Below are 24,317 nucleotides of genomic sequence, written 5' to 3'. Positions count from 1 at the left end.
CGAACAGTATACCACCGTGCACACCACACCGTCTTCAAAATCTCTCCCGAGCCTACTCTCTGCCAGGATACGGGAGTCATGGGTGCTCCCAGGCCATGACGCCACCACATTTGTGATGCGGCAGAGGTGGTCACGCACCGGCTGAATATTAATGGAGTGATAATTCTTACGATTTAAGTATTTGTCTCCATCTGCCCGGGGTGCCTGGATCCTCATGTGAGTGCCATCGATAACGCCACAGACACGGGTAAAGCCATGTTGTCTCAATAAATTAGTGTTCGTGATTTCTTGCTCGGGGCATGATGTAAATGTAACTGTTCAAGCGCCGGCAAAGGGCCCCTGCCACTCTGTGGACCACCCTGCACACTGTTGATTTATGGACTCTAAATGCATCGCCTACCACAGTCTGGAAGCTCCCAGTAGCAAAAAACCTCTGCGCAATTGAAAATTGTAATAAACACGGCAATGCATAATTCCGTTGTGTTTGGTGATCGAGTTCACCTTCCAGGTCGGTTGCGATCTCGTAAATCTATATTCAATAATTAAGTTTTCATCTGTGGATTTTCTCTATCACAAAATTCTCCGAGGGACATTTTCCTCCTCTAATGGCTCAAAAAAATTCTGGCATTTCCTCGTTTACAGAGACTTTGTAGCTAACCTTAAATTATACTTTTAAGCAACAATTAACGGAATTTAACGGATTTTAAGGGATTAATTAAGGGAAAATGCTATACTTAAGGCAGTTTTTTGAGGGTTTCTGGTACTTCACTTAAGGAAACCCTTAAGTGACACTTACACTGAAGGCACATTGGTCCGAACGCCTAGTTTCTTGTTCCCCGGGAAAAACCGCCATGAGTTTCGTGTTTGCAGAATTGGAATCCTCTGGAGGGTCCTCGTACGCTACATCATCTTTACCAAACATTGGAGAGGAAACTGTTGTGGCTCTATAAAAGGCTGTGGTTTGTGGCGCAGTTTTGATAGGAGCAGCGGAATTTATTTTGCTTTTTTTCAAGATCCACTTGAAGGTGTTCTTCATGGCGTAAGTACGCGTATCTTTAATAAAAGCCTGAATTAATAGTTCTAAGATTATGATGAAATAGATTAATCAACTACTCACATGTACAATAAGAACTTTTGTAAGCCAAAAACAGATCTTTTAGCATTGGATGATTTACATTTCTATACATTTTAAAAATACATTCTCTTTGTTCAAACAGCAACCATTTTATTATCTAAAATATAATTAACTTAATCATTGTATTCCTTATTTGTTGCAGTTTAATTAAAGATATGCTGCTTGCCAACCTGCATCAACTTGAGTGTCACTTCACCTGGGGTTTGAATGACGCCGACTTAAATGATCTACAGAACAGGCTAAAAAGCAATATTGAAATGTCAGTGGGAGAGGAGAGGAATATCGGATGGTCATACAGTAATCTGGCTTTCACAAAGTTCATTCAAGGTCTCCTTGAGGAAGCACGGGATGACTTGGAAAAGGCTGAGGAGCACATCAGGAAGCATCATGGTGACAACTGTGAGAGGCAGCTCATCATCACCTATGGCAATTTTGCATGGGTGTATTATCATATGGGTGAGCATGCACAATCCCAGACCTACCTGGACAAGCTGGAGAAGATTAAAATGCAGTTTCCTACAGAATCCCCTGCTGTTCTCCATCCTGAAATCTACGGGGAGAAAGGCAGGGCATTCCTGAACTTCTCTCAACAATACTATGAGAAAGCAAAAGAGTGCTTTGAGAAGGCGCTGGAGTTGGAGCCAGAAGAGATAGAGTGGAATGAGAGTTATGCTGTGGCTCTGTGTCGCACCGAGTTCAATCTCACAAGCTTTGAAGAGTCCCCAGCAAGCAGGCAGTTGAGGCGGGTTTTAGAACTTGATCCAAACAATGCTTACATGATGGTTCTGCTGGGTCTGAAGCACGCTAGCTATAAACAGAATCAGAGAGCCGAGGAGCTGATGGAAATGGCCATGGCCTTGGATCCCAACAAACCCTATGTGATACAGTATGTGGCAAAGTTCTATCGGAGTAATAAGCAATTTGATAAGGCCTTGTCTCTTTTGAAAAAACTGGAGGAAATGACACCCAATTCAGCCCTTCTGCACCATCAACTCGCTCTGATCTACATGAGTAAAAGACAGATGTCAATCCAGGATGGAGGAGAAGAGGCTGAAGCTCTTCTCACACTGTGCTTCCAACACCTGAATCAGGCCATCTCCATTAAACCCTCCTTTGTATATGCCATGTTAGATTTAGCAGATTGCTATATAGAGAAGAAGACCTTCAAGAAAGCAGAGGAGATGTTTCAAGAAACATTTAAAGTGGCTACCGCTAATAATGACAGTCTGCATGTTGTAGAGGTCCGTTACGCAGATTTCCAGCTCTACCACATGAAATCAGTGCCCTTGGCTATCATGCACTACAGGGAAGGGCTTAGACTACAGAAAGATACAGCAGAGGGGAAAAGGTGTGCACAGCAACTCAAAAAACTTTTGAGAAACCCACATGATGGCGAAGCTTAGGGGCTTCTGGGCAATGTTCATGAAATAACAGGTGAAAAACTTCAAGCTATTGAGAGCTATGAGAAGGCCCTTCTGCTTGACCCTGGCAACAAGCAGTACCTCACTGCTCTGCGCAATCTCCGTTAACCCCGGAAATGACATCAACATGTTTAAATGCAAAGGTCATTTAAATGGCATACACCGCAAAAGCTTTTGTTTGTTTTCATTTATTTCCTCTCTAGCCACTTTTGGACTGCAATAATATTTTTATTATTATTATTATTATTATTATTATTATTATTATTATTATTATTATTATTATTTACTGAATGTCATGTTAAACATATCATGTTTTTCAAAGAATGTTAGCTGTGTTTGTTAATTGTTAATTGTACAAATTGTTCAATGTAATTATTAATCTGATGAAAGGATTACTGTTGCTTGCTTTTGCTATTACAATTGTGGTAAGTAATAAATACTGAAATGAATTAAAGCCCACTGTGTAGCTCTTAACTGTGGAGTACAACGCAAGGTTGGGGCCTTTTGTTTTTTTCAGGCCATAACAAGCTCTTCTCAATTCAGCTTTTAGCAGGGGTCAGACCGACAATGCATAGTTAACTTATTGATATGTTGTAAGAATTTCTAAAATAAAAGATATTATAAATATTTCAATATTTTTCAGCTATAATAAGTATAATAAACACTATATTTCAAAAACGAATGGCAATTTTACCCACCCTGGTTCACAGGCACCTGCATGTGTGTTGTAATAGTTTCTATCCAGAATGAATAAAAATGTATAATTCATGTGTTCCTGTTTTTCCATGTCAATTACTTACGATCCATTGTTTTCAAAAACCAAAAACTAATGTCCTTTTGTACATGAGGAAATCACTGAATTTAATAAGAGTTTTAATGATTTAATCTACTGTTGACATTTTGTAACATTCAAACTTCCCCAAAATGAAAAGTAGCATTAGACAGTGTTGAAGAAACATTACTTTCATGGTTCTAAAACACTGATTTGTTAATAACTCTTTATGAAGTTCAAATCACCTTGCCACTCACACACGAGAAGCAGGTTGCTGTAATACGTAAGTGAAAATAAACCCATCATTCTTGTTCAAATACAACTATGCAAAATCCCAATGTTTCAACATGCCCCTTGTTGGTTTCTCCCTGTCTAAAATCATACAATGTACAGGTATACATTTAACACATTTGATGCAAATAGACACCATTTGTCAATAAAATAATTCACAGTACCATAAGAGAATAAAACTATAAAAAGTATAATTTTGTGATATGAAACCTTACACTTTGCCAATGCATTTTCATTGAGGTGTCTTTCACCATTAAATATAAACCAGGGGTGCACAACTCCTGTCTTGGAGGGCTGTTCTGTGTTCTGGTTTTTGTTCCAACCTTTAGGATACACGAGCTGTCCGCACCTGTAGGTGGTGCTTATACAAATGTCATTGTCAGACCAAAATATGATTGAGTTAATTATATAATTATATAATAATAATTATGAGCTTAAATCCACTGAGATAATTTCCATATTAACACTAAAAATGAAATGATACCAAGTTTCATTGTGACACAATCAAACAGGTGCATGGTGGCTGAGGCCTGAACTCGATCCAATAACATACACTGACTGCTCTCATTTTCAGCAAGAAAACAACAGACAATGCATCACCAATAATAGATTAAGCTATGCAAATTACCAGCAACGTGATTCATTCACATCATTCATTAATATTTCTCAATCTGTCGGACAAAGCCACTCATATTTAAAAGAGTTACAATGAAGCACAAAAAATGATAATGGTACCCATCTAGCCAATTCATCTAGTGCCGTGTAAATGTTTACTCACTTTCCTATCGAGACATAGCCTAGTGGCTAAGTTGCTTAACGAGGACCCTGAAGGTTTGGGGTTTGAACCCCAGTGTTACTATAAAAAGGGCCCCATTGCAGATTTGTCAAATATTTGTGAATCGTTTCAAATCTTTAGACAAAATCTAATATCATACAAAGGGAAACAGAAGAAACACAAAAACTTTTTTTTTTCATTTATAATAATAAAAAACTTTATATATAGAGCACATTTCAAACATACAGTGTCATTCAATGTGCTTTACAGAAAGTGACAGAAGTAAAAACAGACAAGTAAAAGAAGGAAAAACTGTAGATTACGTAATATAACAGTAGAATAACTGATAATGATAAAAAAGGCAAAGAAGGTTCAAATAAATTAAAATAAGAAGTTAAAAATGAGTGAAATAGTTCCTCAGAAAAGACCCATTTAAAGAGGTTAAGAGGTTACTCTTTACTTTTCTTTTAAAAATATACACACATTCAAAAGTCCTCAGATCCAAAGGAATCCTGTTCCGCAGTCTGTGGCATATGAACTGAAGTTGGAGCTTTGGACCATGGAACAGATAACAGTAGGGAATCTGAGGATCTGAGCATTCAAGTAGGAACATATTTGATTCAAACAGTTTATTTCTTTGTTTGCCAGAAAGCCAGTGAATAATCCATCCATCCATCCATTATCTTAACCCACTTATTCTGAACAGGGTCACAGGGCTTGAGCCTATCCCAGCATACATTGGGCGAAAGGCAGGAATACACCCTGGACAGGTCGCCAGTCCATCGCAGGGCACACACACCATTCACTCACGCACTCATACCTACGGGCAATTTAGACTCTCCAATCAGCCTAACCTGCATGTCTTTGGACTGTGGGAGGAAACCGGAGTACCCGGAGGAAACCCACGCAGACACAGGGAGAACATGCAAACTCCACACAGAGAGGCCCTGTCCAACGGGGATTCGAACCCAGGACCTCCTTGCTGTGAGGCGGCAGTGCTAACCACTGCACCATCCGTGCCACCGCCAGTGAATAATGCATTGCAAAAATCCAAATGACAAAAGCATGCATCCGTTTTTCCACAATCTTCAAACTTTGGAAATATTTAATAAATGGAAGAATGTAATTTTTGTCACATTTCAGGTATGTGCATCAAAATCCAGGCTGCTATCAAACCAAAATTTTCACCTGAGAAGTGACATTTAAAGTCCTGGGGTGCGTTTCCCAAAGCCTTCTTAACGCTACGTCATTCGTAAGTTGTACCTTAAGCTCCACCTTAACGTTTCAACGTGTTTCCCGAAACGGTCTTAGCTAAGTATACCATCTGTACGTCATACTTTTGTAAGGTTGGTCTGGACCATTCTAAGCTATACCTTAACGATGCTGTGAGCTCACTCCACTAGTGGCCACCACTGTTACGACCGCAAGCCTCTGAAATCAGCTGTTGCTCTTAGTTACATCTCAATCTGTTAAACAATATGTACACTAATAATTCTACAGTTGTCTTTGGCTAATAATATTACTAAAATACTCAAATATCTTCAACTTCAGCCACTGCGAGTGGGGGCTCTGTTCTTTCATGGAGTCTTCCAGCCCCCTGTGGAGGGGAAGTTTGGGGTGAGGAAGGAGTGGGGTGTCAGGGAAGGAGATATTGTGGTAATTAAGACCGGAGGGGACATACACCCACCGAGCACTTTATTAGGAACATTTTTACTTTATTACACATATTTATTCATGCGATTATTATTATTATCTGATCAGCCAATCGTGTGGCAGCACTGCAGTGCATACAATCATGTAGATACGGGTCAGGAGTTTCAGTTAATGTTCACATCAACCATCAGAATGGGGATAAAATGTGATATAAGTGACTTTGACGATGGAATGATTGTTGGAGGCAGACAGGGTGGTTTGAGTATCTCAGAAACTGCTGATCTCCTGGGAATTTCACACACACTAGTTTAGAGTTTGCAAAGAATGGTGCAAAAAACAGATGTCAGATGGCCAGACTGGTCAAAGCTGACAGGAATGTGTCAGTAACCTGAATAATCATGTAACATTGGTATGCAGAAGAGCATCGCTGAACACACAACGCATCATAAATGGATAGGGTACAGCAGTAGAAGTCTAAAAAATAAGTAATAAATACCTAATAAAGTGCTCACTGAGTGTATTCTGCTTGTCTCCATTAGTGGGTATTATTGCATTTTTATATTTATAGACTGGGATATCAGGGCAGACATACTGTGAATACTTAACCTCAACCTATTATGGGTACAGTAGACTCCTATAGTTTGGTATATGGCCCTGACATCATCCACTGGTGTAAGATTATACCAAGGCAGACCTAGGTCAAATAATTGTCTATGCTTGGTTGATCTTGCCTGGTGCAACAAAGAGCCAACAGAGGACCAGAAGTTTGTAGTTTTTGAGAGTATTTCATCAGTTCCAGTACACCAGACAAGCTCAGTAACGCATAAGAAAATATTTGAATCCAAAACAATTACGTATTTGACCCAGGTCTGTACCAATGATCCATTGATTAGGGTGCAGCCTCTGGTGAAGACGTGTAGATGACATTAGTGACAATTTCAATTTCATTTTTGGGCTGGCTCAGTTTCCATGTTAGCATAAAGCTTAGTATAAAGACTTGAAGCCTGTAGGAGTCAGTAGCCTAACTCCTTCAAAGTGAACAAATACACCTTACAGCAATTCCAAAGCTTAGACGGTTGCAACTATAACTGCTGAAAACACAGGTATCCTTCTGCCTTCCGCTGGTTGAGCGCAGTGAAGAAGGTAGTAGTTCTACCTTCAGAAGGTGCGTGGATCACAGATCTGTCACTGATCATCTGGAGGTTTTGTTGAATTTTTGGCAAAACGATTAACTTATTGCTGCCACCTTTAAAAAAACCAAACTGATTTATTTACTTTCCCATTCATACCTATTTTAATGTTCTTCCAGCATCACAACTTCTGAGAGTCTGAGGAAATATTAGTTCTTTGCCTGCCAATCGCCTGCCAGTCACTTTTAAGGTCAAGTGCATTTCATCATAGGCAAACTTTACAGTCAGTTCTGTTCATACAAACATTTTATACATAACATAAAGCCCCTCGTGCCAAACTCTCCATGGAAGATACAGTCATGTGCATGTTTATCTCCCAATGATTCTACTTTGTGATGAACCTCTTAAACCTGATGTCGGAATCACTGGAACAGCCAGGAGAAGATGGTGCAGTACTGCACCAGGCCTTGGACTGAGGTAGCCACCGCCCTCATGTCCTATCCTAATGCAAAACACCACCTCACTGTTCAAACATGCATTACTCAGCACTGGGCTGGACTGTACTGCACCTTACCCAAACACACCAGTCTGCACCAGACCACATCACACCAGTTTGCACCAGATGAGACCAGACCACACCACATCAGACCAGTCCACTACAGACAGCTCAGAGCCCAATGATGATACTAAAAATCAGTCACATACGGTCCAGAGATTAAAAAAATACATTGACATGCATTATCATGTATTTATTAATTTGTTATTCCGCGTTGAAAGACTAGGCCCATAACAGTCACTCAGACTGGTTTGAGACTGAACAACACCCTCCTGGTCACAATATTTTGACTTCAACTAGCATCCCAACTAGATCTCACGAATGCACCCCTTTCACTAAAAGCTGTGTTGTGTAGCAGTTAAGGGCCTAGCTTTCTAAGTCCAAGGTACCAGGTTAAAATCCTACACATAGACAGTAACTGCTGGCAGCTCTGTAACTACTGAGCCTGAATTGGTTCAGTAAATATCCACTTGTGTAAATGATTAGTATGTAAGGAGCTAGAAGACCGCTTCTAGAAATATTTAACAGCTTTGTGATTTCTCTTTATTAAAGGCAGTATGTTATACCTGGCAGAATACTGCTTCTCTGGAACATACATTCTGACGCTGCTGGAGAGTGGATACAGCTTCACCTCAGACAAATGGAGTGATATACAGTTCATCGAAACGGTCAGCTTCTGCTTCTGATTGCTTCTGGAAATCCTTGCATGTGGGCGACGTGGTGGAAATGAACAGGCAGGAAAGGAAAGAAGTTTAGGCATTTGCTTCAGCCAATCACTGGCTTGAGCATGGTAAAAAAAAGAGGTTTATCCAGAAGCAGGAGGAAGGAAAGGGTGTTCTCTGCAAAACAATGCAGAGACCGCGGTGCTGCATTCAGCTGTTGTCAAGTGTGGTGGTTAACCACTGTTCAAAGCCATTTTCAAAACTGAAAATGTAACTTAAAGACGATAACATGGCAAAATCTTAACCTTTTTCCAGTATGGCTGAATATGGCACATCATGGCTGCTCAGAATACTTGCTGGCAAAGAGCTTGACACTATTTAAGATACATTTCCATTGATTTTTCACTACCCATACTCCAGCGCCCTCCAAATGGTCAAATGTAAGTTGTATGTGGTGTGCTCAGAATTGTGTAAAATTGTTTTCATTTTTGAGCCTCTCAAGTGGACCAATGACTCAGCATTTTTTTTTTTTTTTGCATTGGTACACACACCAAACTCTCTCTTCCTGTGGATAATAGCTCTGCATTCTACAGCCTTACTTGACCGTCCCTTCGGAAACAGTAGTGGAATGAGTCAGAAACCCCACCCGTACATGTCCTGTAGACTCTTAAACTCTGATTACTCCTGCTACTTGCAGCACTGTGCACCCCAAATATATTTTGGTATTTATGGCTAGCATTATATCCCCAAACTCCGTTTTGTGCTTGGCAGTTGTGACACTAATATTGTTATTGTTCTTTTTTGTTTCGTACTTTGTATGTTGCACTTGGTAAGAGACCATCTGCTAGAGAATGTAAATCAGAGATTTATGAATGTAAATCAGAGATTCATGACCGTGCCAATGTCTCAGGGCAGACTGGGGGCAGTGACTATGTCTGTGTAGAGTCTGGGGCAGTGACTGTGTTTCTGTGTGCAGATTGGGGGCAGTGACGCTGGCTGACTTTGGGCTACATGCTGAATCTCACGAACATGATCCCAGCGGAAGCCCGGGACAGCCCACCTCTTCCCCCACGCCGGCTACGTCACAATCATGGTCCTGTTCAGCCTGTCTGTGACTGTGGTCCTACTGCTCGCGTGCAAGCTGTTCGGCCGGCCAGTCTGCACTCACACGAAGCTGATCACCTGACACATGATGATGAGTCAACTCTCTCTCTCTCTCTCTCTCTCTCTCTCTCTCTCTGTATCTCTATCTCTCTTTAAAACAATTCAGAAAATTCATATCATGCCATATTATCCAGGAACCAGCAATATCTTCAACTATATTCACTGTTTGCAATGCCATCTGTTTAAAAGGTAGCCTATATAATCTCAAGGTATAATCTACGACTGCTTTTGGACTGCTAGTTTGATAAGCCAATATATTGCAAGAATACAAGAAATACATTGTATGTTTCTGGCAATACCGTGGTTTCTTATTTGATCCTTTAATAGCTCAAACACACACTCACTCCTGCTCATTCTCCAGTGTAGGTGTATAGGTGGTTGCTGTGTGTGTGTGTGTGTGTGCATAATTATATATGAAGCGATTATTAAAATGTATCAATTAATTAATTAAGCATATTCATTAACCAATTCAATTGATCAACCCCCCCCTGTTGGAGGAGACAGCATGCAGCCAAGCTCAGCTTGCTAGCCGACAGACTCTCTTCAGTTCCTGTTGACCCAGCTGAGACTTAAAATGGCTGCTTCTCCTCTCTCACCTTGTCCATGCGTTGTGCTGTGTGCCTCTCAGACATTAGGACAGAGTATCCAAAAACAGCAGAATGCGGTAATATCCCTATCTTCACAACGTGGAGTCACAACGTGCCACCTCACGCATTCATGCAGAAGATTGGAGGCATTATCGCCTTGATAAAGCTACCATTGAAAAAATAGAAAGCAGACACATGCAAATAATTTGTTGTTCTCGTTAAATAGAAATCTCAATACTAGGATATTCCATGCTTGAACATATTGACTTTATGTAAATGAGGTTTATAAATGTATCAGATTCTGGAATTGGTCTTTTTGTTGATGATTGACTAAACTGCATGATATATAACAGGGCCCCAGACTGTGACTAAATGGTCACTATGTAACAAACTTGCCCTGATTGGACAAATCTACAGATAGAACTATATCGTAAAAGTTCAACCTGTAATGTTTCTGTATTTGTTCTGTATGTTTTCATGTTTATTCTTGTTTATTCATTTTTCATAGTTACCTGGTTTATGTTTTCCATTACAGATCTCTATTGTCCTCCCCTGTTATGTCTGCATCTGAATGTTTACCAGTCTAGTCACTCCCCTGTCTGCGTGTCCCACTATGGGGGTGGTTACGGTAGTTTTCGGGTTTTCAACATTTTTTCTATAACTTCTGATTCTTACTTCCTGCTTTTTCTTGGTAGTTAAATGTTGTAAAGCACGATTCTTACTAACTAATACTAATCTAGGTTTTGTACAGTACTAATCCGATTAATACACTTACTGTCTGTCTAACTAACTAACTAACTAACAATCACTTTTATTGGGTAGTTTAGAAATATTCACGTAACTAACTCACTAACGCAATCTCTTAGTATTTTTGCACTGTTCTGTAACTCCGCCTCCCTATGCTATCCCTGATTACTCGTTTAGTTTCAGCGAAGTGTTCGCACCTGTCTCTAACTACCACTACGTCTTCAAACTATGCAAATGTCGACTCCCTAATCCGGAGCCGTAGGTTTTACATGTTTTGTTTTGTGCATCCAGTCCGCATTTCCGTCTCCCTCCCGTTATTATGTTATTACCCTTTTATGTTTCCCCACCTGTTGTCTATTTGTTTTGCCCGCCTTTTTCTCGGCCCCGCCTAGATTGTCACCTTCCCTCTTGTATTTTAACCCCATTCTCAGTATGCTTCTTTGTCAGAACGTTGATCGTAGTAAGTGCTGTAAGCTTTATTATTGAGATTCATGATAGACACCCCTTTGCCTTGACTTCTGTACCTGCCTTGCCCTCTTGTTTTGTTTGCTCATCTGATCTTCTGGTTTTTTCGATGTGTTATTTTGTATTTTTGACTCCAAGTTTGTTTTTGCCTTTTTGTACCTTCGCCCTGTGATTTCCTGGATTTTGACCTCTCACTTGTTTTTTCGACTATTCTTTTGCTTTTCGTTCCTGGCTTTGTACTGGATCTCTTGGCTTTTGACCACTGAACATTAAACTACGATTTTTGGATTATCCTGTGGTCTGCGTCTGGGTTCTCTGCACCGTACATAACACAACCAGAAATAACATAGTTTTCTTCTTCTTTTTTCTGAGCTAATATTTCATGTATTTATACCCCAATTACTAATACTGCTGAAAATCAACACATGCTTTTTGTAGTGTAAAGTAATTCCTATATAATTCACATTTCACAATATTCAGTAGTCAATACACAATTCAACTATGAATACAAAAGTTTTAGGCAGGTGTGAACAAATGCTGTAAAGTAAGAATGCTTTCAAAAATAGAAATGTTAATAGTTTATTTTTATCAATTAACAAAATGCAAAGTGAGTGAACAGAAGAAAAATCTAAATCAAATCAATATTTGGTGTGACTACCCTTTGCCTTCAAACCAGCATCAATTCTTCTTGGTACACTTGTACAAAGTCAGGGATTTTTTAGGCATATAGTCAGGTGTGTGATTAACCAATTATACCAAACAGGAACTAATGGTCATCAATTTAATATGTAGGTTTGAAACACAATCATTAACTGAAACAGAAACAGCTGTGTCGGAGGGTTAAAACTGATGAGGAACAGCCAAACTCTGCTTCCAAGGTGAGGTTGCTGAAGACAGTTTAATGTCAGAAGTCATACACCATGGCAAGACTGAGCACATCAATCAACAAGACACAAGGTAGTTATACTGCATATATAGTACTGGAAATAATATTTCAGTTAAGCCGATAAGCCGTGGTGCGAGTTTGCGGCAGACTGTGTCAGAGCTTCCAGCCAGCAGAGGCCGCCAAAGCTCGAAATTCAATCAAAAAGTCAGACACCGAGCTCTTGACGCAGGAGGAGCTGGCGTGCCCTGGAGTGCCCCACAGCTGACCCGTCAAATACTCATTCTTAGAGCAGTCTAACATTCATCAAATTGAAAATGCATTTCCCCAACAGATTTCAATTATTGGTTTAATACTTTATGCAAACACCCCTGGCAAAGATGACAGCCATGGATCTTTATCTATAATGTGTGATAAGGTTAGTGAACACATTTGAAGAGGATATTGTTTGTCCTGGTACCTGGCTGAATTCATTATGCTATTGATCTTAAAGCCACTGGAATACTGGCTGCAAATTATCTCCAAAACATCAACAACCCATCTCCATATTTGAAGGTAGGTAGGTATCTTCTGAATTGACAATTATTTGGCTTTTCCCATACTTATGGATGACAGACATTTTTTTTTACCTAATTTCACACCTTCATATTTGTTGTACTGCATGCAGTTTACCTCATTTTTATTCTCTATTTAACAGGAAGTGATGGACATGACACAATATAGTTCCTTTACCCTGAGATAAAACTAAAATAAAGAACATTTTATTGCCTATTTCACTTTGATTGTATTCACAATAAATGTTAGGGGGTGCTAATAATTCTTAAGACCTATGGTTTGGAAAAATTAGATTCTTGTATTAAAATGTATTATAATGATGTATTGAAATAAAAGTATATAGTTGACCCATATGTTTAAACATAACATAGATTATTGTCTGTGTTGTTTATAATAGGCAGCCATTTTTCTGATTTTATATGAAGGGTGCAAATAATTCTGGGGACCACTGTACAGGTATGTATAATTTATATGTGCAAGGACACGCAAAATTTTGTGATTGCGCCACCAGTTGAAAAGGTTAGTTGGGAGCCCTGCAAATCAGCCATTTCTCGAGTCAACCTTCCTAAATGTTCTCAACCATAGCCGAAATGCCCTGGGATTTGGATGGAGCCACTTCATATTGACTTGGAACTAAAAGGGTTAAGGCCCAATATCTTCAAAATTATATATTCATTATAGAGGTAGAGAGAATTAGAAATGTATGTTTTAATTATTATTTTAATTATGGCCATGTAAAATGTGGATGTCATGCAACTTGGCACTTAAGCGATGGCCCCCTGAAATTTAGAAGGCTGTAGCACAAAAACAAAGCAGCTTATGAAGCTAAGATTTTCCAGATTTCTATTCCTCATCATTGCCTACTACCACACAAAAATTGAGGATATGCTACGGTGCACTTAATTTCAGTTTACACAGAATGGCCCTCCTGATCTAAAGTGATCGCAAAGAGATGTGAAACCATAAGATATGGAAACTTAGTGGATTGACAAAGTGAAAATCATTGGAGCAGAAAATCATCAGGTCACTGTGAACTTGGCTGGATTCACACAATATGTGATAGTCATCATGATAACTACATTAATCAAGATAACACAACAATAAGTGCTGATTATTTTAAAACATGCATTGCAGTAGATTGGTGATAGTGACATTGCTCTGGAGGATTACATTCTTGTTCATTGATGATAACAGCAGGTACATTTTCTGGTATTTCTGTGACCAGATCAGTGTGCAAATATATTTTTTTATATATTTTTTTATTTGGCCTGTTGTCTCCTGACCCATCACTGGGGGGCAGGCCTGTACGTGCCGCACTGGTAGCCGCTGAGTTGTGGGTCGCAGGTGAGAGTGTAGGAGAAGAAGAGGTCCCCTCCTTCATCCAGGCTGCAGCGGGCAGAGTAGCTGCCCTCCCGCAGCCACGTATAGCAGCCGCCAAGGTAGTCATCGTACCACACATCCTTGTCCCACACTTCCATCGTCAGCTTGTGATAGGCCTCCACATGGCCCAAGTCATAGTCCCGGTTCCAGTAGGGGTTGTCGTCCGAGTCGATCCAGTAGGTCTTGCGGAAGTGGGGTCCATACCAGAACTTCACATAGGGTTCTGTCTCCCCCACCGGGTCCCCATGCAGCCCCGAGGCCCTCTTCACCGTCACCTGCAGCTGGCCTCTCTTCGAGTTTTGGGGGCAGCAGTCAGGAGAAAGGTTGGGCTCCCAAAAACACTGTTTGGGGGACTTGTCTTTCAGGATAGCGTTCTCCTTCAGGTATTGGTTGACCGCGGACTTCACGTTCCCCCTGACGACAGGGTTGGGAATCAGCTCATGGAGGGGGACCAGAGAGTACGACACGATGTCAGGGAGGTCCTTGAGGCTGGTCAGCCATTTTTGGAAGTCGAATAATTCATTCCTGAACAGGGACACCTCTCCCAACCACTTTCGCCCCCCCAGGACCTCGGTGACATGGTTCAGGTATGACTGCCAGGAGCCCGTCTTCCTGTCCTGGTTCTCCAGCAGACCTCTGCAGGACCAGGTGGTGGCAGAAGGTTTCAGAAATCCCAGCCCCACAGAGAGGCCCGTGTTCAGGCAGTCCTTCACCATGGTGGCCGAGTAGCCGTTGACGGTGGCCAGGCAGGTGCGGATGGAGGTGAGCCTCCTAAGACGACCGCCCAGGCGCACCTGCTGGATGTAGTGCGTTCCGTAGGTGTGGATGAATCGTTTGTACAGGTGCCGTGTGTTCAGATTGTACTCCTGTGGGAGAGAGCGCAACTGCCGTTGGAACTCTGGGCTGAGAGGCGGGTTTCCTGAGACACGGTAACTACAAGTCAGAAGAGAAAAAAAAAGGAGATGAAAATGATAAAGGAGTGATAAGGGATAAAAGAGGTACATGGAAATAACAAGAAATCATTGATTCATGAACAAGTAGCATTCAATTTCAGATTCACATGAAGTTAGAGAAAACATTCTGAAAAGGTTAATCACCTTGTAGCAACATTTTCCAAGTTTGCTTTAAAAAAAGAAAAGAAATTGGCTTTAATATTCTTGAAACGTGAAAATGTTCATGTAGTTCACCCTGCACATTTATGGACATATACATTGAGGTCCATAAGTATTTGGACAGTGGTACAATTTCTGTTCTTTTGGCTCTGTACTCCAGCATGTTGGATTTGAAATGAAACAAATCCAAAGATGAGGTCACATTGCAGACTGTCACCATTAATTTGAGGGAATTTACATTTTTATACATAGCCTTGCATTTTAGGGGGTCCAGCAGGACTTGGACAGTTGGCTTCTCAGCTATTTCATATGAAACTAATGTATTCAATTATGTCACTGAGAAAAACAAAAGACATTGGCCAAACAATACGCTTTCCAAAATAAACTATGTGGAATATCATGGAGAAGAAAGAGAGTATTGGTGAACGGAATGATTGCAAAGGGGCTGGTTGGCCAAGGAAGACCAAATTATCACCATAATGATGAAAATCCCCAAACGCCTGGCCAATAGATCAGAAGCACTCTTCAGGATGTAGTTGTAGCTTTGTCAGTGACTACTGTCTCTAGAAGACTTTACAAACAAAAAAACAGTGGCAAGATGCAAAAACTGGATGGCCAGGTTTCAAATTGTTAAGAAGTACCTAAAAGAGCCTTCAATTCTGGAAAAAGGTCTTGTGGACAGATAAGACCAAGATTGACTTGCATCAGAGTGATGGCAAGTGGAAAGTGTACATGTGTAGAGTAGTAGCTTGCCAAAGGCTGAAGCAGTATACATTTAAACACAATTGTTGCCGCGAGGCATTCCAGCCTACGAATTTAATAAAAAGTAAATTTGGCAAAATTAAAAATTAACTCAATTTGGCTACTTGGCTACGCAATAAGGTTTCCATGTATTTACGGCACAGCGCACATTCAATGAAAGAATGAAAGCCTGTACGAAGGAAGCTATTGAATATACCCGTCTAATCAGAAACATCTGAGAAGCAACTGTCCAATTACTTTTTGTCCTCTAAAATAGAGGGACTGTATAAAAATTCTGAATGTAATTAAGATCACCCAATTTGGATGTAAATTCACTCATATTAAAATAACCTGTTGGAATTAGCCAGAAACTGGTTCTGCTCATTTTTTAAAAGACTCTTATTTTGACCCACCTGTAGTGGCTACATCTGAGCTGGTGAGAAGTGAAGACGGACTTGTCGATCGCATTGGCCTTAATGGCGAACTTGACCGCGGTGGAGTGCCTGCCACCAATGGTTAGATGGCCGATGTTCCTGAGGCCCAGGCCCACGGCCCAGTCGTTCTCGATGAAGTCGGTCACGCTGTCGGCCACGGAGGTGACGGTTTTGAGCAGAGTGTTGGACAGCTCCTGCCTGCAGCTGGTGAAGGCCCGCCAGTCCAGCACGGACAGCGGCAGTTTCTGGAGCTCGTCTCCATGAAGCGGGTTCTCACAGAGGGTGCACGAGTCGCTTGAGTCCAGGAAGGTCTGGAGGTCGATCACGTACGCGCCTTTGTGCTGGAGCGTCACGACGTCAAAGCCCTCTCCCGCCAGGTTGTGCCCGGGAACGAACGGGGCTGCCTGGCATTCCTCCAGCGTCCCCACCCGACAAGAGAGCACCACGCCCAGGTGTCCCAGGACCAGGAGACACAGGTAGGGTTGGGGAGTCATAGCTCTCACTGGCAGGAGGAGAGTAATGGATGAACTGTAGCCAACATCATCATTTTTAAACTGTTACTATCATGCAGGATAAATCAAAACACATGGTTTCATACATTCATTCATTCATTATCCTTACCCGCTTATCCTGAACAGGGTTGCATATTTATATTCATTAAATCAGCGTAATGTCACAACAGCATAGAACTTACATCCGGGTGGACCATCAAAACTAGTTAGCTAGCTAACAAAACTAGTTAGCCAGGTTGGATTTAAAGTTATCATCCCAGTGTTTCTTTAGTTATACGGCTGCCAATGAGTGACTGGTGTTTATTAGCTAATGTTAGCTGCCAACGTTTGTGATGGACATGAGCAATAAAATATGAAGTTCTGTTTTTGTGGATCACTCCGTCCTCCGTCCTCCTGTCTGCCCTGTCAGCAACGGGCATCTGTGGCACAGCCCTGGACTGGATTGAGTCCTACCTCTCTGGTCGCTCCTTCCAGGTTGCCTGGGCTGGTTTGGTATCGACACCTCGGCCCCTCGCCACAGGAGTTCCCCAGGGCTCAGTCCTAGGCCCGCTTCTTTTTTCTCTTTACACTCGCTCCCTTGGCCCTGTGATCACTGCACATGGGCTATCCTACCACTGCTACGCGGACGATACCCAACTCTTCGTCTCGTTCCCGCCGTCTGATACGCAGGTTTCAGCCCGTATCTCTGCCTGCCTGAGGGACATCCAGAGCTGGATGGACAACCACCATCTAAAGCTCAACCCAGGCAAGACTGAAATGATATTCATCCCTGCTAAAACCTCTCCCCATCTGCATCTCTCCATTTCCCTCGGGGATACCACACTCACGCCGTCACCCAGTGCAAGGAACCTCGGCGTGGTGATGGACAGCAGACTGTCCCTCTCCGAGAACATTGTGGCGGTGACCCGGTCATGCAGGTTCTTCCTATACAACATACGGAGAATCCGCCCCTTTCTCACCCCCTACTCGACCCAGCTCCTGGTCCAAGCGATGGTTCTGTCCCGCCTGGACTACTGCAATTCCCTCTTGGCTGGCCTCCCAGCGTCTGCCATCAGACCCCTCCAACTCATCCAGAATGCAGCAGCTCGTCTGGTCTTCAACCTTCCCAAATACTCACACGTCACCCCCCTGCTTACTTCCCTCCACTGTCTGCCTGTCATGGCTCGCATCAAATTCAAAACATTGGTGCTAGCCTTCCAAGCAGTTAAGGGGTCTTCCCCAGCTTACCTACAAAAAATCATCAGACCCTACACCCCTGCCAGACCTCTTCGTTCAGCCTCCACAGGCCGCTTGGCACCTCCCCCTCTCCGAACCTCCACCTCACGCTAACGACTACTGTCTGTTCTGGCTCCACGATGGTGGAACAAACTCCCCGTTGAGGTCAGAACTGTACAATCTCTCCCCACCTTCAAGCGCAAACTGAAGACGCACCTCTCCCCATCCTTCCCTACCTCCCTGTGATCCTTAATTGTTGTCTTTGTGATTTACGTAGTGTTTCGGTATTTTTAGTTGGCTAGGTAAGCAGTATTTGGATAGTTAAGTTTGGTCACTTTTGCTTTGTTGTTTGTTTATTTGTTGTTTAAAAAAAATAAAATAAAAAAAAATAGGCCCTGGTCCTTATCTTTGTTGTATGGGTAGCAATTGAAATTGTATTTCCCTCTAGGGTCTTTCAGCGCACTTAGCCCTGGTTATGGGTATGCACTTTGTTGTACGTCGCTCTGGATAAGAGCGTCTGCCAAATGCCAATAATGTAATGTAATGTAATGTAATGTTATAAATTCTTTCCCTCATGTTTCTGACATGTATGTCGGGCGTCTCTGTTTCAGCTCTGATTGACTGTGCCAAGCACAGGATCTGGGCATCGCCATAAAGTTGGTTTTATATGTGGATATTCGGATTCCAGCTTCAATAGCTCATGAACGAAACGTCATATACTGAAACAAATGACAAATTCTGAATGCGGGTACAAAAGTAAACAAGCTACAACAATAGTCTTACTAAAATGCATATGTTTAATCAAAATCGAGCAAATGTTCAGTTTCTTGTCCTCTTGACACGTAAGGGACCACCCAGAAAGTTCACCATCAGAAATCTATTTCTTTTAAAAATCCATAATAATTTACATGGGATTTACAGAACTAACCCCGACTCAACAAGACAATAGCCCAGCTTGTAGAAGCGAGTGAGACTCCTCCTATTTTACATGTAACTTTAAAAATACTGGGCAAAAAGCCAACAATCATTGTAATGCAATTAGGAAATACAATTTATTCTTATTTGATCATTTCCCCCTGCTTAATTTACAAAATAATTCCTAATATGGCTCCACCATCATTGAAGAAATACTTGAAACCAATGTAATGTAATGAAATGACACCAGGGGCCGGTTGCAACTGTCACATTATATCAGTGAGAAGTCACATGAAAAACCGCCTATAAGAGCAAATATTGAGCCAATGAGGTGAGAGAGGGTCTTTAAGGACAGAAGAAACCCGTTAGAGGTATATTCAAATGAAGAGGTCATCCAAAGGTTAAGATTTCCAAAAATGGCTAAGTGGATGAATTGGATGAGCAGTAAGTTCACTTACTAATAGCCTACTGTTATTAAAAATGTTCTTAATTGTAATATTTCTGTCTTTGCATGATGATGGTGAAGTTGATGTGAAGACTAATCACATATGAAAAATAAACAGGCCAACATAAATAAATAATGAGAAAAGCTTAATATATTTAATTTGCTCTTTATTTTCAAGACAATATGCTGTGGTGCTGATTAAGGTGGTGATGATGATGAAGATGATAAACTTGCCAATTACAAACTTTCTTCATATACAATAATACCCGTTACATTAGTTGGGTATCAACAGATGTTTTTTAATCCATGGATTTGTTTATTGACTACCTGCTCAATGTGCTGAGTAAGCACGAAATGTTGCAAGGTTATTTTGATGCATTTCATTTTTTAATTTCAGGCTATTCGTATCATAGGTCATTCGTTTAAAGGACAGCCAAATGGAAAGTTACGTCTGATTATAATGAAGCTAGCTAGCCTCCAATGTTTCTGTTCACATTTCATTGCTTTTTGGCTGATTACTTGATGATAGAATATTAATAATTCATCCGACCTTTGTAATTGTTCCAGTGACCTTTGGTTTGCACTATTGTACTATTGTACTATTGTATTGCACTGTGGGGATAAAAGCGTTGGGCAACTGTAAGGGTAATTTATTTACAACACAGCAACTGAATGCAATTGGTTTCTAATGGGCCAGTTATGAACCAGGCGTTAACATCAGCTTGTTGAGAATTACTTTAATCCGTCAAATCAATCCAATTCAGTTCTTTTATTGACTTAGGCTGCACAAAGCACAGGCCTTTATTTGGGGCAGGCTTGTATTCGAGGCAGGCCTTTATTTCTTATTAGGCTTCTGTTGTAGAATTTTATTCTTAGAAATAAAGTAAAAGGCTACACTTAAAGTGGGCCAACACTGTTCATCACTTCCTATAACCGTTCAGAAATCAATTAGTGTAGGCTAATCAGGAAACACCGTTTGGTAAGTCAGTGTCAGTCTTAACAGACTTAGTTTATTGCAAATATTCTCAAACACAATAAATCACATGCAAGTCCAGAATCCATAAAAGAACAACTTGCCAGACACGCCTTCATGAACAATAACAAATTAGCGTAGATAACAGCAAGTTAAGGATCTTTTTTTCCTAACGTGCGTTTTATTGTGAGACATGCGTTTCGTTTGGAGCAGCATACCGGTTGGCTATCAAAATATTTTCGCTTTGGTTTGGGATTTAATTTACTTTTGCACTGTTTGATTCTATTGCTAAATGTTGGGACTGATGGGCACTGAAATCTGGGGGGTTATTTGATGGTTCACTGTTAAGTTTTATGTAGTTGAAAGAGTGTCGGGATTTCCACCCGTCTGTTTATTGCGAGCCAAGGAAGCCGCTTTCATTCATTCATTGAACGTGCGCTGTGCTGTAAATACATGGAAACCTTATTGCGTAGCCAAGTAGCCTAAATTGAGTTCATTTTTAATTTTGCCTGATTTGCTTTTTATTAAATTCGTAGGCTGGAATGCCTTGCGGCAACAACTGTGTTTAAATGTATACTGCTTCAGCCTTTGGCAAGCTACTTAGAAGCGGGCGGCAAGCGACTGGTAGCTTGAGAGCAACGTGTTGGAGACCCATGGTGTAGGTTTCCACATAAAAACTGACCAGAATTAAACATACGCTCAAAAAAAGGCAAACAAAATTAAACCCTGTTTAAATTTCCCAATCTAAAAAAATATCAGATGTGAAATGTCCAGACCTACAGTATTAGTCGTCATTTGTTCCTTGGGCTGTGGAATAAGTTTTACAGCTTTTATGCATGTTGATCGGAAGGTTTTTATATTTTGAATCTCCTACATTTTGTGTCGTTGTACTTTCTAGACGGTCCCTAAAACCAAAAATGTCTGTATGTAATTAACCAATTTTCAAAGCGAAAGTAATTCTTCACAAAAAAAATAGGTTGCAGTGGATTGTCTTTGTTGCCACGTTTAAACATTTTGGGTTATTATCTTATTTGGACGTTTAGTTCGTGGGAATTCCGAATATCTGGTTAATATCCCAAATATCCCATATCTGGCTAATATCCCAAAATAAAACGAACTTTACTGTAATCATCTTTTAACAATCGGAAAAATCCCAATCAACTGTGTGCCTGATTACATCTGGCACTACAGTCAAAAACACAACGCGATTTCGGCATAGTTATCGAACTCACTTTTTCTACATTTCTCTAGTTCAGTCGATTTTGAAGTAACGTCACCGTTACGGCTAAGTGGCCACCCCGAAGTATCTTTAGAGACCTTTACTTACAAACATTCTGATTTCATCTATATATAATTAAGCATATTCATTAACCAATTAAATTGACTTCAGCCCCCATTCAGCCTCACCTGTTGCCGGAGATCGTAGCCAAGGTCAACCTGTTGCAGCTTGTCCTCTTCAGTTCCTGTTGACCCAGCTGAGACATAAAATGGCCTCTTCTCTTGTTTCATCAATGCGTTGTGCTGTGTGCAGGGCCCTGGTCCCTCCTTTTCAAGATGAATTTGGCCTTAGTCCGGTCGTGCATTCTCATGTTGGTTTTTCAAACCTCATTAACCAGTTTAAACCATATCATTTTCTGTTAAATCTTCATTTACAGTATATTTCTAATCTTGTGTCTTACTGATCTTAAATTGGAGGAATTATCGGCTTGATAAAGCAAGAAGCTTAATAGAAAGCACACACAAATGCAATTAATTTGATGTCAGAGTAAAAATGTCGGATAACAGGAGGATATTCCATGCTTGAACATATTCACTTCATGTGAATGAGGCTTCAGATTCTGGAAGTGGTCTTTTTGTAGATCATTGACTAAACTGCATGGTATATAATAGGGCCCCAGACTGTGAGTAAACGGTCACTATGTATCAAACCTGCCCTTATTGGTATTTATACCTCAATTACTAATACAACAGAAAATCAACACATGCTTTTTGTAGTGTGAAGTAATTCTTATATAATTCACATACCACAATATTCAGTCGTGAATACACAATGCCACTATGAATATATACACAAAAAACACAAGTAAAACTTGAAAGACCTAAAACCCTCTGCTCCGAACAACTACCAGCCTGTCTCTCTTCTTCCCTTCCTATCTAAAACTCTGGAATGGTCTGATCCCAACTGACAACTTATCTCCGCCGGAACAATCTTCATGATCCCAACCAGTCCGGCTTCAAGAGTAGCTACTCCTCTGAGACTTCTCGCGGTCACCAAGGCACTCCACTCAGCTAGAGCCAAATCCCTCTCCTCTGTCCTCACCGCATTGTTTTAAGATTGAGTAGCCAAGAATCTTAGTGTGGAGTGCAAACACTTTGATATCATTTATTTTAAAGGTACGATACATAACCTCAAACTAACGGTCAAGAGAGGAATTGCAGTAACAAACACCCTCAAACACTGTTTATCCCTCCCCCTTCTCTGAGAACACACTGACGTTGAAACCCCCCCACCCACGCCATTGACTATGGCAGTTACAACCAATTTTCAACCAATGAGCTTGAATTATTGTACAGCTATACAATGTTTTGGGACAGAGTGTCGGTCTGTCAACTGTATATTTTCAATCCCGAATTTAAGGACTATGAACACAGGCAGAGGGTGAGTCAACATGCCAGTGAGCCTTTTTCAATGATAGGAATAGATTTACAATGGACTTGTAACAATGTTTTAACACAAAAATCTTACCTATTGTATTGTTGTTGTTGAAAACACAGCATTCCAAGACTGTACATTTTTGTCAGTTTCTTTCTTCACGCTATGCTGTAAATAGTTGTTGATTTTTGATAATGTGTATTGAATAAATCACTTATCACAACATTTACATTATGTAGGCATATTTTCAAATCTCCAATCAGCTTTCAGCACTATTTAATGTAGGGCCCTATGGCATCTGTCTTATAGCTTTTTACATTCCGCGATTCCTGGCGTGATTCTGTCATCACAGAAACTGTAGAGCCCTGCCTTAATGCTGCCATCAGTCTGTTGCTGGCTGTCGGCCCCCATCAAAAGATACTTGCCACTGGGCCCAACAACTTCTCTGGAAAAGAAAGGTGACTTGAAACTAAATGCATAAAAGCTTGCAGATGTGGTCAAGAGGTTCAGCTGTTTTTCAGACCAAATGTCAGAATAGGGACAAAAATATGATCTTTGACCTTAAACCACATTATACCAGAAATAGCTTTGTAATGGCATGAAGAATAAACTGACCACATTCATGTAAACAATTACATAAGATGAATAAAACACTGAAGTTAACTAATAGGCTCATCATTAGGTAGTGTGTTGTCATTTTTATCAGCACAATGAAGGTTTGCCTCGTCATCACTTACTTTACCTTTGAATCCTTCATAATCTTCCAAATGGTTAGGTTTAGTGGCCAGGTGTCAACACATTCAGAAATCTATCAGGTGCTGGGACTGAAGAACCAAGCGCAACCCAGAAGTAGGAAGTATAAATGTGTACACTGGATTTTCATCGATGAGCCAGGGGGTGAGGTGGGGGTCAGGCAGGAGGGCTGAGCCGGGGCACTGCGTCAGGCTTGACACAGGACACGTGGAAAACTGGATGGATCCAGCATAGGGGAGGTGGGAACTAGACCGTGGAGGGACGGATGACTCTGGAGATGGGAATGGATCGATAAGCCGTGGTGCGAGTTTGCGGCAGACTGTGTCATAGAGAGCTTCTTTATTCCAGCCAGCAGAGGCCGCCAAAGCTCTACATTCAATCAAAAAGT

At 41.0% G+C, this 24,317-nt stretch overlaps 2 protein-coding genes across 2 annotated transcripts; one reads left to right on the top strand and one right to left on the bottom strand.

Annotated features, from left to right (window-relative positions):
* The first annotated feature begins 965 nt into the window (after positions 1 to 965).
* Positions 966 to 12,509, top strand: LOC133141518 (interferon-induced protein with tetratricopeptide repeats 1B-like). The gene is made up of 3 exons (XM_061262089.1): positions 966 to 1,039; positions 1,278 to 2,021; positions 12,392 to 12,509. The coding sequence occupies exons 1-3, from the start codon at positions 1,035 to 1,037 to the stop codon at positions 12,507 to 12,509; spliced, it is 867 nt and encodes a 288-aa protein (XP_061118073.1). The 5' UTR covers positions 966 to 1,034.
* On the bottom strand, positions 11,925 to 22,668 carry LOC133105518 (perforin-1-like). Its single transcript, XM_061215669.1, has 4 exons — positions 22,549 to 22,668; positions 21,931 to 22,068; positions 16,443 to 16,965; positions 11,925 to 15,109 (listed from the first exon to the last, which is right to left on the bottom strand). The coding sequence occupies exons 3-4, from the start codon at positions 16,955 to 16,957 to the stop codon at positions 14,083 to 14,085; spliced, it is 1,542 nt and encodes a 513-aa protein (XP_061071653.1). The 5' UTR covers positions 16,958 to 16,965; positions 21,931 to 22,068; positions 22,549 to 22,668; the 3' UTR covers positions 11,925 to 14,082.
* Between the last annotated feature and the right edge of the window lie 1,649 nt (positions 22,669 to 24,317).

Source organism: Conger conger, chromosome 12 (genome assembly GCF_963514075.1).
Source record: "Conger conger chromosome 12, fConCon1.1, whole genome shotgun sequence".
Taxonomy (NCBI): domain Eukaryota; kingdom Metazoa; phylum Chordata; class Actinopteri; order Anguilliformes; family Congridae; genus Conger; species Conger conger.
Note: the sequence above shows the minus strand (reverse complement) of the source record. Positions and strands in the feature narration are given on the sequence as shown.

Bases quoted from the DNA above. Each gene is read 5' to 3' on its own strand.
- LOC133141518 (XM_061262089.1), top strand. The intron at 2,022-12,391 runs GTATGTGGCAAA...AGTTTGCGGCAG, and splicing joins AACAAACCCTATGTGATACA to ACTGTGTCAGAGCTTCCAGC.
- LOC133105518 (XM_061215669.1), bottom strand. From the start codon at position 16,957: ATGACTCCCCAACCCTACCTGTGTCTCCTGGTCCTGGGACACCTGGGC. The intron at 15,110-16,442 runs GTGGGTCAAAAT...TCTGACTTGTAG, and splicing joins CTCAGATGTAGCCACTACAG to TTACCGTGTCTCAGGAAACC.